This window comes from Eremothecium gossypii, chromosome VI, assembly GCF_000091025.4.
Source record: "Eremothecium gossypii ATCC 10895 chromosome VI, complete sequence".
Taxonomy (NCBI): Eukaryota; Fungi; Ascomycota; class Saccharomycetes; order Saccharomycetales; family Saccharomycetaceae; genus Eremothecium; species Eremothecium gossypii.
The window spans coordinates 1,575,145-1,586,364 of NC_005787.5; the positions used below are offsets into that span (position 1 = coordinate 1,575,145).

General features: G+C 48.1%; 4 protein-coding genes across 4 annotated transcripts; 2 read left to right on the plus strand and 2 right to left on the minus strand.

Moving 5' to 3' along the window:
* Positions 1 to 79: 79 nt before the first annotated feature.
* On the plus strand, positions 80 to 1,087 carry RBK1 (putative ribokinase; the record flags this gene model as incomplete). The annotated part of the gene is made up of 1 exon (NM_212309.1): positions 80 to 1,087. The coding sequence occupies one exon, from the start codon at positions 80 to 82 to the stop codon at positions 1,085 to 1,087; it is 1,008 nt and encodes a 335-aa protein (NP_986173.1).
* Positions 1,088 to 1,180: 93 nt separating this feature from the next.
* UBP12 (putative ubiquitin-specific protease UBP12) lies at positions 1,181 to 5,044 on the minus strand (the record flags this gene model as incomplete). The annotated part of the gene is made up of 1 exon (NM_212310.2): positions 1,181 to 5,044. The coding sequence occupies one exon, from the start codon at positions 5,042 to 5,044 to the stop codon at positions 1,181 to 1,183; it is 3,864 nt and encodes a 1,287-aa protein (NP_986174.2).
* A 477-nt stretch (positions 5,045 to 5,521) lies between these two features.
* Positions 5,522 to 8,131, minus strand: PHO90 (SPX domain-containing inorganic phosphate transporter; the record flags this gene model as incomplete). Its single annotated transcript, NM_212311.2, has 1 exon — positions 5,522 to 8,131. One exon carries the CDS (start codon positions 8,129 to 8,131, stop codon positions 5,522 to 5,524), a length of 2,610 nt encoding a protein of 869 aa, NP_986175.2.
* A 671-nt stretch (positions 8,132 to 8,802) lies between these two features.
* Positions 8,803 to 11,160, plus strand: ACO2 (aconitate hydratase ACO2; the record flags this gene model as incomplete). The annotated part of the gene is made up of 1 exon (NM_212312.2): positions 8,803 to 11,160. The coding sequence occupies one exon, from the start codon at positions 8,803 to 8,805 to the stop codon at positions 11,158 to 11,160; it is 2,358 nt and encodes a 785-aa protein (NP_986176.2).
* Between the last annotated feature and the right edge of the window lie 60 nt (positions 11,161 to 11,220).

Genomic DNA, 11,220 nt, shown 5'->3' on the forward strand with positions numbered 1-11,220 from the left:
CTATTATAAGGCTATTTAATGTGAAAGAGCACCAGCTAGAAAACATATTTGTTTACTACTGTATACGCCAGCTTCCGTAATGGGAGTGACGGTAATTGGGTCTTTGAATTATGATTTAGTCACGTATACTGACAAGGTTCCTGGCGCGGGGGAGACATTTGCGGGGGAGCACTTCGAAACCCATGTAGGTGGCAAGGGCTTGAATCAGGCAATCGCAGTTAGTAAGCTACAAGCGGATGCGGGCGATGAGAAAGTGCGTATTGTGGGCAATGTAGGTAGGGATCCATTTGGAGATGAGATCTTGGAAGTGGCTAGACAGAATAGGGTGCAGGTCGAGCACGTTGGTGTAGTGGCGGGGACTAAGACAGGCACTGCGACTATCCTAGTAGAGCGCAAGACAGGACAGAACCGGATTGTGATTGTGAGCGGGGCTAATGCGAAGACGGTCTTAGAAGAAAGTAACATGGAGCAAGTGTTCCCGAAGAATACTTCCCCAGGCCAACACTACATTATCCTTCAGCATGAAATCTCCGATCCAGTAGCATACATGCGCTGGCTGAAGCTCAATAGGCCAGCTTACCAAATTGTGTTCAACCCTTCGCCGTTTCAGGAGCTACCAGCAGATGCATGGAAGGACGTGGATGTCTTGGTGGTCAATGAAGTTGAGGCTTTTCAGCTTTACATGTGCATTACGGGCTCTGGAAGTTCTAAGTTCTCCGAATCAGAGCCAGATAATATGGTAGACAAGTTCAGGGTAATTTTAAGTGAGCTCATGGAGAGGGGGGTACTCGGCAAGAGTCGTTCTGGCACAATTATAGTAACCTTGGGAGAATACGGTGTCTTGTACGCTTCTGCTGCGAGTTCAAGGGTTCTTTACGTCCCCGCAGAGCAAGTCGTGAAAGTCGTGGACACTACCGCCGCAGGTGATACATTCCTGGGTGGATTGGTCGCCCAACTAGACTCTGGGTCCACGCTAGATGATGCTGTGCGCTTTGCAGTACAGGCTAGTGCAATTGCTGTTACAAGGGAAGGCGCATCTAGTAGCATACCAACGCATGCAGAAGTTGAGGGAAAATATCATTTGTGATAGTATATATTTGGAATAATGATAATGGCGTGATAATATATAGTTGTAGTAATTGCAGTGTATCCCGCTCAAGGAATCCAGCTAGGCTATGCTTTAGTTCCTCTTATGATCTATATTTTCTGCCTCTTGAATTTCCTCCACTACGGCGCCTGTTGAGGAGGAGGAACTCGACCCAGAGGTGGCTACATCAGACGAATGCGAATTGTATGTCTTCTGCAATAGGCGGAGTTTCCTCCGGCTATTATTATGATCAATATCTCCACTTTCGTCTATTTTTTCGCCATCTCCTACTTCAAGACTAGCAATGCTGTATTCACTATGCGGGCTGACCATACCTTTAAGTGGATATGCTCCTTTCTTGTCCGGTTGTGGTACCGAACTTTCCGTCTCAAGCTGAGAAGGTTCTTCCTGTTGTCCAGCATTCGTTTCATCTTCTCTTGAAGGCATCAAAAAGCTGTTCTCTCTATTCTTCTCCTCATTCTTCTCCTCTTCTTCTTCATCGTCGGACTTGCTCTCAGAATACAGATCAATGACAGCTTCGCTAAACTTTTTTAACACTTGCTCATGCTTTTGTCTAGATTCAAGAATTATCTGGGATAACCTCTCAGTACCTAAGTAGCCAGATTCCACTCGCCTCCTGTAGAACAACAAATAGGCTGAACCTGCTATGCTTCTCTCTGGCAAGGTCTCGCTGACACGGGAATCATCAAAATAATACCATTTACCATCTATGTTTTTAACGTATGCTGTGTAGTGGCCTCCCCCGAGGCCACCATAGTGATTATCCACTGCAATTAAGTCATAAATATCTCCTTTATCCTCGTTTTTGTAGACGAGGTATGGGGTCATATCAAGGTCTGTAATTGGGAAGTGAACGGTGTCAGCGATTTTATCACTAAAGGATCTCTGATTCTCAAACCGCTTCAAGTGAATCAAAAGAATATCAGGTGCATTCCATAGTTCAATCTGTTTTGTAGCCTGCCGATGTTCTTTACAGTTTGGACAAAACCACGAGTCAGTAGCACCTAGTACTTCTGGTGTGGAAAAGAGAGTCAGACAATCGTGTAGTGTTATCTTCTTCTCTCCGCTAGCTCTGCGCTTCTCCCGGATAACTTCTAATTCCTCATTTCTCAAGGTATCAGGCCGTTCCCAAGAGTAAGGTACAGAAGAGTGGAACACCTCTTCGTACTTTTCAGACTTCCATTCGCATATTAGTGCATTCTGAAAGTCGACTAATAATGGCGCCGGACCACTATAAGCAGATGCGGATTGTGTAAGCGGCGCTTGAGAAGGATCCTTGGAAAGGGTTTGCTTATTCATGTCAAGTTCACTGTATACCTCAATATCCATATCCGAGTCAGATGGTAACGGTAAATGCATAGCTTCAACACTATCTGTTTTTGTTGGACCAAGTTCCGATAGTTGAGCAGATTCGGGATTAGGAGAAGACAGCTGTACACAGCCAGCTTCCTGAGTTGAGGTGGTCAGAAGATTTAACCCGGTATCATCCAGTATATCTCCGCTATCAGGCAGAGTAATGGCCGACTGCTGTTGCTCATGAGCGCTGGCCAGTTCAGCATAAAAATATGCATCTTTGACGATGGGGTTTAGTCTTTCGGTAATGTCCGAAACTTTGCTAAAAGTGACATGAGGTTCGGGAGTCCATACTTCCTTTATCCGTACAGGTTCGTCCGCGGTATTATCGTTAGAATTGTATTGATTCCCTGAACCGTTGTATAGCTTCACATCGAACATCCTGTTGGGGGTTTCATCAGGATTAATGTATGATAGATGAGCGGCCAACTCTTTTGTAGGTGGATTAGCAATCTTTTCTGAGAGTAAGGGCAGAGATTCTAATGTAAGATCCGATATTTTGCGTGAAATTATTGGGAATTCAGTGAATCCACCAGACAGATTGAGGAAGGCGTTTTCAAGCTTCTCCAGTATGATACCATAATGGGACTGTTCTTTTTTCGTTAAGGAAATAAAAAAAGGATATCCACAGAGTTTTGCAGATTTGAATCCTGCTTCTATAATAGTATTCATGACAGGTATTAGGATACTGTCCTCGCTACGCGGTATCTCATAAAAAACCACCACATCACTATCGCCTATCAGCTCATGGATTGGTAGGTACTGGGATTCTGAATTGGGTGCTTCATAATTATTGTAAAACTGATGGTTAAAAACCTCAGCACCAAATAAATTGGCAGGGTCGACATTGGCACATTTTGCAACGTATTCTTTTAGTTGCTGATATGTATCCGTTTTCTTTAATTCCACTTCAAGCGAGTATGGATGAGAGTTGTGTGGGAAGATAAGGACTTTGTTTGACCACGTGCTGTTCACCGGTAACGGCAATGTTAAGTCGTTATACGGATCAAATGTAACAGATGTCTTTTTGCAGACAGGACAAATCAATGTGGACTTGTATAGACCCACAAACAAATCTGTTATCACGGAGTCATTCCGGAGTTTATGTTTTCCCCATGTGTCATCTGCTAACTTTTTTATAACCTTGAATTCGGCGGTATCATCAGTTGATGTCAATTCAGGCTTTTCAACATATGGCTTTTCTATAATCCTATTGAGGTCTTCATGTAGACCATCTAGCAAAAAGGCTAAGAATTCCTGTGAGTCTTGCTGCTGATAACCAGAGAACATTGAATTGAGATGACCAATGGTGTTTTTGAAGTTACGGGGGGAGTAGCTGGTAGCAGCAGAGTGTCGCTTCCCAAAAAGTGCTTGTACCATGGAAGCAAATGCCCATGCTATATGGCCCTTATGACCCAATGGATTTTCAATATTAACTTCTTTCTCATAGCCATTGTACAAAAAGTAATCCTTGAATTCTGGAATATGTAAAAGGCATTGCAATGCAGAGTTCATATAACAGGTGTTTCCCAAGTTCGACAGACCGATTGTCCCCTTCGATGATAAAAGCTGGTTGTAAACATAAAAGTTGGAGGGCCAATGCTGATCTTTCCCATGTTGCTTGACCTCAATTACGAGGTCAAAGGAATGCACATCAAAGCTTTTTATTGCGCGAGAAAACTGGTCTTTTTTGAATAGGTACTTGGAAGGTATTTCAATGAAGGCAGAGGGAGTAAACTTGTAGTTGGCAGCAAGGTATTCGCTGTGCTCACCCGGACCTGTGTTCGAATCCCCAACATACCAGGTCCGGAAAGAAACATCGTTCACATTGGCTTGATTCTCGCGCCTGCAAAATAATTCAATCGCATGGGACACCATATCGCCTACGGTGTGCAATCGCGACATTGTGAATAATATGGGACTCTGTGGTCCATAATGGTGGTAACCATGGGACTCCTCATGCAACGAAAGATGGTGGAGACGGAATTTAGGCCTGTCGTATTCTACAGCTAGCTGCCCTTGCGTGTTCTCGACAAGATACGTGCAAAGAGGCGAAGAACCTTCTGCTAACCCGTACCATTCATACCACTGCGCAAACACAGGTTCTGGGACCGCAGTATATGGACAGGTTTCGTAGGGCACGAGAATTAGGTTTTCCTGGTCCACTACGATTGACTTGATGTCGAGCTGCCCTAGCACTGTGTAGTCTGTCTGTTCCTGGTCGAAAAATGTGCTCAGCCAACTGTTTGGGACAATGTACATCTTATCTCCCTCGCTGCTCTCCTTTACAAAACCCTCCCACAACCGGTTCACAATTGCACGCTGCTCTTCCAGGCTAGGGATTGCATCCACCAACATCGAATCGCTCTCATCAGACACTTCTGCAAACCGCCCCTCTGTAAACCGCCCCGCCCTGCTCGCACTGTCTTCTGCCAACTCCCCGTTGTCCGCTCCGGCCTCTATTAGCGCTCCCTCCTCTATCGGCCGCTCCCATTGATCGGCAACCTCGACACCCTCGAATTCTGCTGCCTGCACAGCTTGTTCACGTGGTTCTACCTCCTCTGTCGTATTTTCCATACTCATCACTTTCTGTACCAGATTAAGCCCCTTTAAGTACGCGCAGTACGAAAATGACTGGAGGGCAAACGCTCTTCGACCTTAGCTCTTCCGCAATATCCAAATTCGGACCACTGGATGCGAATACCCTCTAATACTAATGTAGAGTAGGCCAATTAAAGAAAGTTGATCCTGGCTAGACGCTATAGAGGTATCCACAGCGAGGATCGAGCGTTGAAATAATATCTCAGGTAAAGTTGTGAACGCTACCTGAAGTAGGGCAGAAAATTTCACCGGCCTGAGCCGTCTTTTAGTTGATAGGTACGTAAGTAGTGATTATGTAAGACCGACGAACTAGTGGGCATCGCGGGGAAGGAAACTCACTGCTGTCTGCATCTTGGTCATGTTAGTGGGGAACGTTTAAAACAACGGGTGAGCCATATCAATGTATGCAGTTATCAGGCAGAGCTCCAATGCAAAATATGCGTGCTTGCCAATGATGAATCATGCGGGCTGAACGCCAGAAAGTACTGAATTCATGATACCAAAGCCGATGGTAATGACGCAAAGATATGCTAAAATGGAGGCAGGGACCCCTCGGGTGATGAAGGTATTCACGGATAGGTATCGGTTGCCGATCTCGTCTGTCATGGAGATGGCCGTGACGTTCGGAAACCCTGAGGACGCAAGACCCATACCGCAGGAGGCAATTAGCGCGGAACCAAACACAAGAACGGGGGATGCCTTGGGATTTGGAAGATGGGTGCCAATTTCGTTGACAAGCGGGACGATGATGATTGCGGAGACAGTATGTGAAACAAACGTACCAACGACGAGCATGACAAGGCCGAAGATGACCAACACGGCGTAGAGGGAGTAGTCCATGACACGGGCTTGTAGGGACCGTGCGATGGTGGCAAGAAGCCCAGAAGAAGACACTGCTCCACCTAGAGCTATGCCTCCCATAGCCAAAATGACGATGGACCAAGGGAAGTTGTTGATATCCTGTGTGCTTAAGAGGCCTGATCCGAAGAAGAGCACGAGCGGGATAACGGCTATCTGACCAGCCGACCCAAAGGTGCCCTCTATACGCGATAACACACACCAAAGCAGGATGGTCGCCAACGATACAGCGATGATGAAGTACTGTTTCAGGGTGAAGCCGTCCTTGATGGGCTTGTATGCTTTGAGAGTAGTCGTGTTGATCTTGAATGTGAAAATGAGGAGAAGCCAAACCAGCGCAAGTGATATTACGCACGTTGGCAGCGAGACTGCAAAGAATTGGCCCCAGCCGACGTTGTACTCCTTGAGATAGTCCATGGAAATCACATTCTGAGGAGAGGAAATAGGCGAAGCCATACCACCGATATTGGCGGCCAACGCGACACCCAACACCAATGCCTGTGCGAATGGTGTCTCGCTGGACATAGTACGCAACACTGAGTTAATAAGCGAGTATGTCAACACTGGCGCAGCCACGTTAGATATCCACATGGAGAGAAAGAAAACAACGCACATTACGACGAGGAGCAAATTCCGCGGCTTCGTACCGGCTGCTGTCAATAGGTAAGAGGCTAGCACGCGCGCAATGTTATACTTCGACAAGGCGGCAGCAAGCGTAAACCCTGCTAACAAAACCATGATTGTGGACGACCACATTAGTGAGAGGACTTTCGAGGAAGCGGCAGCCGCCGTTAGTACTTCACCCTTATCGTCCTTCAAAACTTGCATTAGCACCACTAAAAGTGGCACAAACATAGCCGTCACAAACAAAGGCAAGGCCTCCGTAGCCCATAACAATGCGACACACTCGACCAAGGCCATGCAGCGCTTTTGTGCGGGGTCGTTGAATGTCTTAACGTTCAAAAGAACTAGCGTCAATGCAAGAATCACATAGAGTTTCAGAGCGCGAAGTGTGAATAGGCACTTTGGAACCTTCAGCTGACTGATAACAAGGTTTCTGACACCTATTGGCTTCCTTAGATGATATGTGAAGTACTCAAGCTGTCTGATGTTATCCGCACTGTCTCCGTCCTGCTTGCCGCCGGACGCGATGTTGTTTGCAGTGGATTCCAAACCCAACATATCTTTCCATACTGTGTTACGCTCCCACACAATGTAGTCGCGTAAGTAAGAGCGGAGTTCATGTCTGCACTCTTCGATGTCGTCATTGTCAGTGATAACTGCATAGAACTCCACTAACTGCGAGATGTTGTTGTCCAAGTTATCGAACGTGGATGGCTGGAAGACATAAGTCTCTTTGAAGAGTTCGCCGCTCTCGATTAGGTCGGAACGAACAGTGCAGGATAAAGTCTTGTCGAACTTCTTCGTGATTTTAAAAAACCCAATACGATTCAACTCAATGTACGACTTTAGCTGCGAGAGCTCGACGTACAGATCAATTATTTTCTTCTTCAAGATCGAGCGTTTCTGGGATTTGATATTGAAGTCCGCGTAGTTGAGGAGCGCGGTGTGTGGAGCAGTAGCGTCATCATATTCCTCTTCGTCTTCGTCTTCATCTTCAGACATGTTGGGCTCGTGCACTGACAGACGCCGCGAAACCGCGGAAAGGACGCTGTCGTTCGTCCTGACGCGCGTCGCAATCCCCGACTGTGCATGTGCCTCGAAAGCCTCGTGGTACGCATGCTGCTCCGGCCGTGTAGCACCTGCGTTTTCCAAGTCCTTCAACAAAGTCTCCTGCTGCTTGTAGAGGTCAATTTCCAACCGCTTATAGAAACGGTCAATCAGGTCGCGCTCCTCCACTAACCGTGCTACAAACACATCTCGAGGGTTAAACGCCGTGCCGTCGCTGGAAATGGACGACTGGGTTTCCGGTGACAATTTGCTTTGCGCGCGCAACTCATGCGTCTTCTCGTGCACATCCTCGAGCTCAAAGCACTCTTCGTCCCGCTGTTTCCGCCCGCCGCGCCGGAAAATATTCTTGAGCTTGGTCACAGTCTTTTCATTGCCCGAGCCTCTCTCGCCCGAACCGCTTATGTACTGAAGTTCTTCCGCCTGGAGCGCGTAGATCAACTTCTTGAGACCAGAGTAGTTCAAGTAGTGATCCTGCCACTCGGGCACTGCATTATACTTCAGCGAATGCGAGAACTTCATCGCTGTGTCACTCCGCGATGGTGGAGTTAGCAGAGTTTGTTGCTCCAGCAAACTCTCGTAAAAAGGTAAAAAGCTTATAAAATCCCAACGGCCATGTCCGCAAAAGAAACCACCTGACGCTGGGGCTCGCGCCCCCGCGCTATCGGCGGCACTGGTCTGACAGTACAGCAAATCGGGTTGCGGAGAGCGGCCCTAGGCTGGGCGCATCCGCCGCCAAGCATCCGGATGCCCATACGTACTGGCATCACACAGAGAACTCAGCACTTCAGGATCAACGCCCAGGCCGAACGGTCCGGCCCACGTGGGGGGCTAATATATATGTGCTTCGACGCCGTCTTCAGAACAGTGCGGCGCAATACTATCGAAGAAAAATAGATGACGGGAATCCACTCGCGCGGTTCTCGGCTCCGCCATAGATTTACCAATCGCGCTACAGGAACGAGCGGGACAAGCTTCCTTGGCTGCTGGACATAAATCGGTAAATTACGTGATCAGCATACGTGCACCACGACAAAGTGCCTATATTGAGGCATTTACCCGGATATGGTGATTACGACATGACTCTAATCGATTTCCGGTGGAAGTGAAGTGATGAGCCATACACGGCCGGCAGCCAGTTATAAATGCGGCATTTCAGAGCCATGCGGCTTGCCGGGAGCAGGTAAGGCGAGATGGGACCCAGGACGCATGTTGTGCGGAGATGGTACGCGGCAGGCGGCCGTGGCGGAGCCAAAAATGGCGATGTGGCGAGAAAGATGTACGATCGGCTGGCGGCCACACTGCGCGAAGTGCGTGGGCTGACGAACTCGGTGCCGTTGACACTATCTGAGAAGCTGCTTTATGCGCACCTCTGCGAGCCGGCAGGCAGTTTGAGTTCTGCGCGTCTGGAAGACATCCGCGGGAAAGTGTATCTGCAACTACGGCCGGATCGAGTGGCCATGCAGGATGCGTCGGCCCAGATGGCGCTTTTGCAATTCATGGCTGCCGGGAGAAATCAGACGGCCGTCCCAGCCTCTGTACATTGCGACCACCTGGTAGTAGGCAAGGACGGTGAGAAGGCAGATCTGGCGGATGCGGTCAGCATGAACAACGAGGTATTTGATTTCCTGCAATCGTGTTGCACCAAGTATGGCATTCAATTCTGGGGTCCTGGGTCTGGCATCATTCACCAGGTTGTGCTCGAGCGGTTCGCTGCGCCCGGCCTGATGCTGCTGGGGACCGACTCGCACACGCCCAACGCAGGAGGCCTTGGTACACTGGCAATAGGCGTGGGTGGTGCTGACGCAGTTGATGCGCTTTCAGGCATGCCGTGGGAACTCCGTGCGCCACGTATATTGGGTGTCAAGCTGACGGGCCAACTAAAGGGTTGGGCGGCTCCGAAGGATGTCATAACCAAATTGGCAGGGCTTCTCACGGTGCGTGGGGGAACCGGGTACATTATGGAGTATTTCGGGTCCGGTGTATCAACGTTATCCTGCACTGGCATGGCAACTATATGTAATATGGGTGCTGAGGTAGGTGTCACGACATCGCTGTTTCCCTATGGAGAGGGCCACAGAAGATATCTAGCCGCCACTGGAAGGTCCGAGATCCGAGATGAGGCAGACAGGGCACTTGATAAATATGGGCTACTAAAAGCTGATGAAGGAGCTGAGTACGACAAATTAATTGAGATCAACCTGTCAGAGTTGGAACCGCATATCAATGGGCCTTTCACCCCGGATCTGTCTTTCCCAATCAGCCAGTTTGGTTCTAGGGCGGCAGATGAAGGTTGGCCTAAGAAGGTTTCTGCTGCACTGATCGGGTCTTGTACGAATTCCTCTTATGAGGACATGACTAAGGCAGCTGATATCATAAGGCAAGCCTCGAGGGCTGGCCTAAAACCGCGGATCCCATTTTTTGTCTCCCCTGGGTCGGAACAAATAAGAGCCACCCTGGAGAAGGACGGGCTTCTCGATATTTTTAAGAGTAGCGGGGCTAAGGTACTCGCGAATGCATGTGGCCCTTGTATTGGGCAGTGGGACAGGCAAGACGTACCGAAAACGTCTAAGGTTACCAATGCGATATTTACATCTTTTAATAGGAATTTTAGAGCGAGGAATGATGGCAATCGCAATACTATGAACTTTCTGACATCCCCAGAAATAGTGACGGCAGTAGCATTCTCCGGGGATATGGAATTCAATCCCGCATCTGGGGTACTTGAAGCGCCAGATGGCAAGCCCTTCAGATTTAATGCGCCAATTGGGAAAGAGCTTCCTGAAAGCGGTTTTACTCCGGGTCGGATGGATTTTTACCCAGACTTGGAGCAAAAGCCTGACCCGAATGTAGAAGTCAAAATATCAACACAATCTGATCGATTGCAGGTTTTGGAGCCGTTTCCTGCGTGGGATGGGAATGAGCTAGTGACTATGGTTCTAATGAGGGTGGAAGGAAAATGCACTACGGACCATATATCCGCTGCAGGCGCTTGGCTAAAATACAAAGGACATCTTGAAAATATATCGTACAATACACTTATTGGGGCGCAAAATAAGGACACTGGCGAGGTCAATGCGGCATATGATGTTGACGGTAAACGCTATGGCATACCGGAGCTTATGATGCGCTGGAAAGAGCAAGGCATTCCATGGGCAATAGTAGCCGAACACAACTATGGGGAAGGATCTGCAAGGGAGCACGCTGCATTGTCACCACGTTTCCTTGGCGGAAGGCTTATCTTAGTGAAGTCGTTTGCGAGAATACATGAAACGAATCTTAAAAAACAAGGATTACTTCCTTTGACCCTTACAAATGACGATGATTACAATCTCATTGCAGCACACGACAAGATACAAACTGTAGGTCTAAAAGACTTGATCGCATTGAAAGGAAATAACGGCGGGTACCTTGACTTGAAGGTTATTAAGCCGACAGGCTCCTCCTTTACTTTACGGGCAAAGCACACAATGTCAGAAATACAAGTAGAGTTTTTCAAGGCAGGTTCTGCGATCAACTACATACGCCAACGCAACTTTGAAGAAAGTTAACATTAAAGCGACAGATAAGGTTGCTGTAAACAGCTCGAACCTTTACAAATAGACTACATC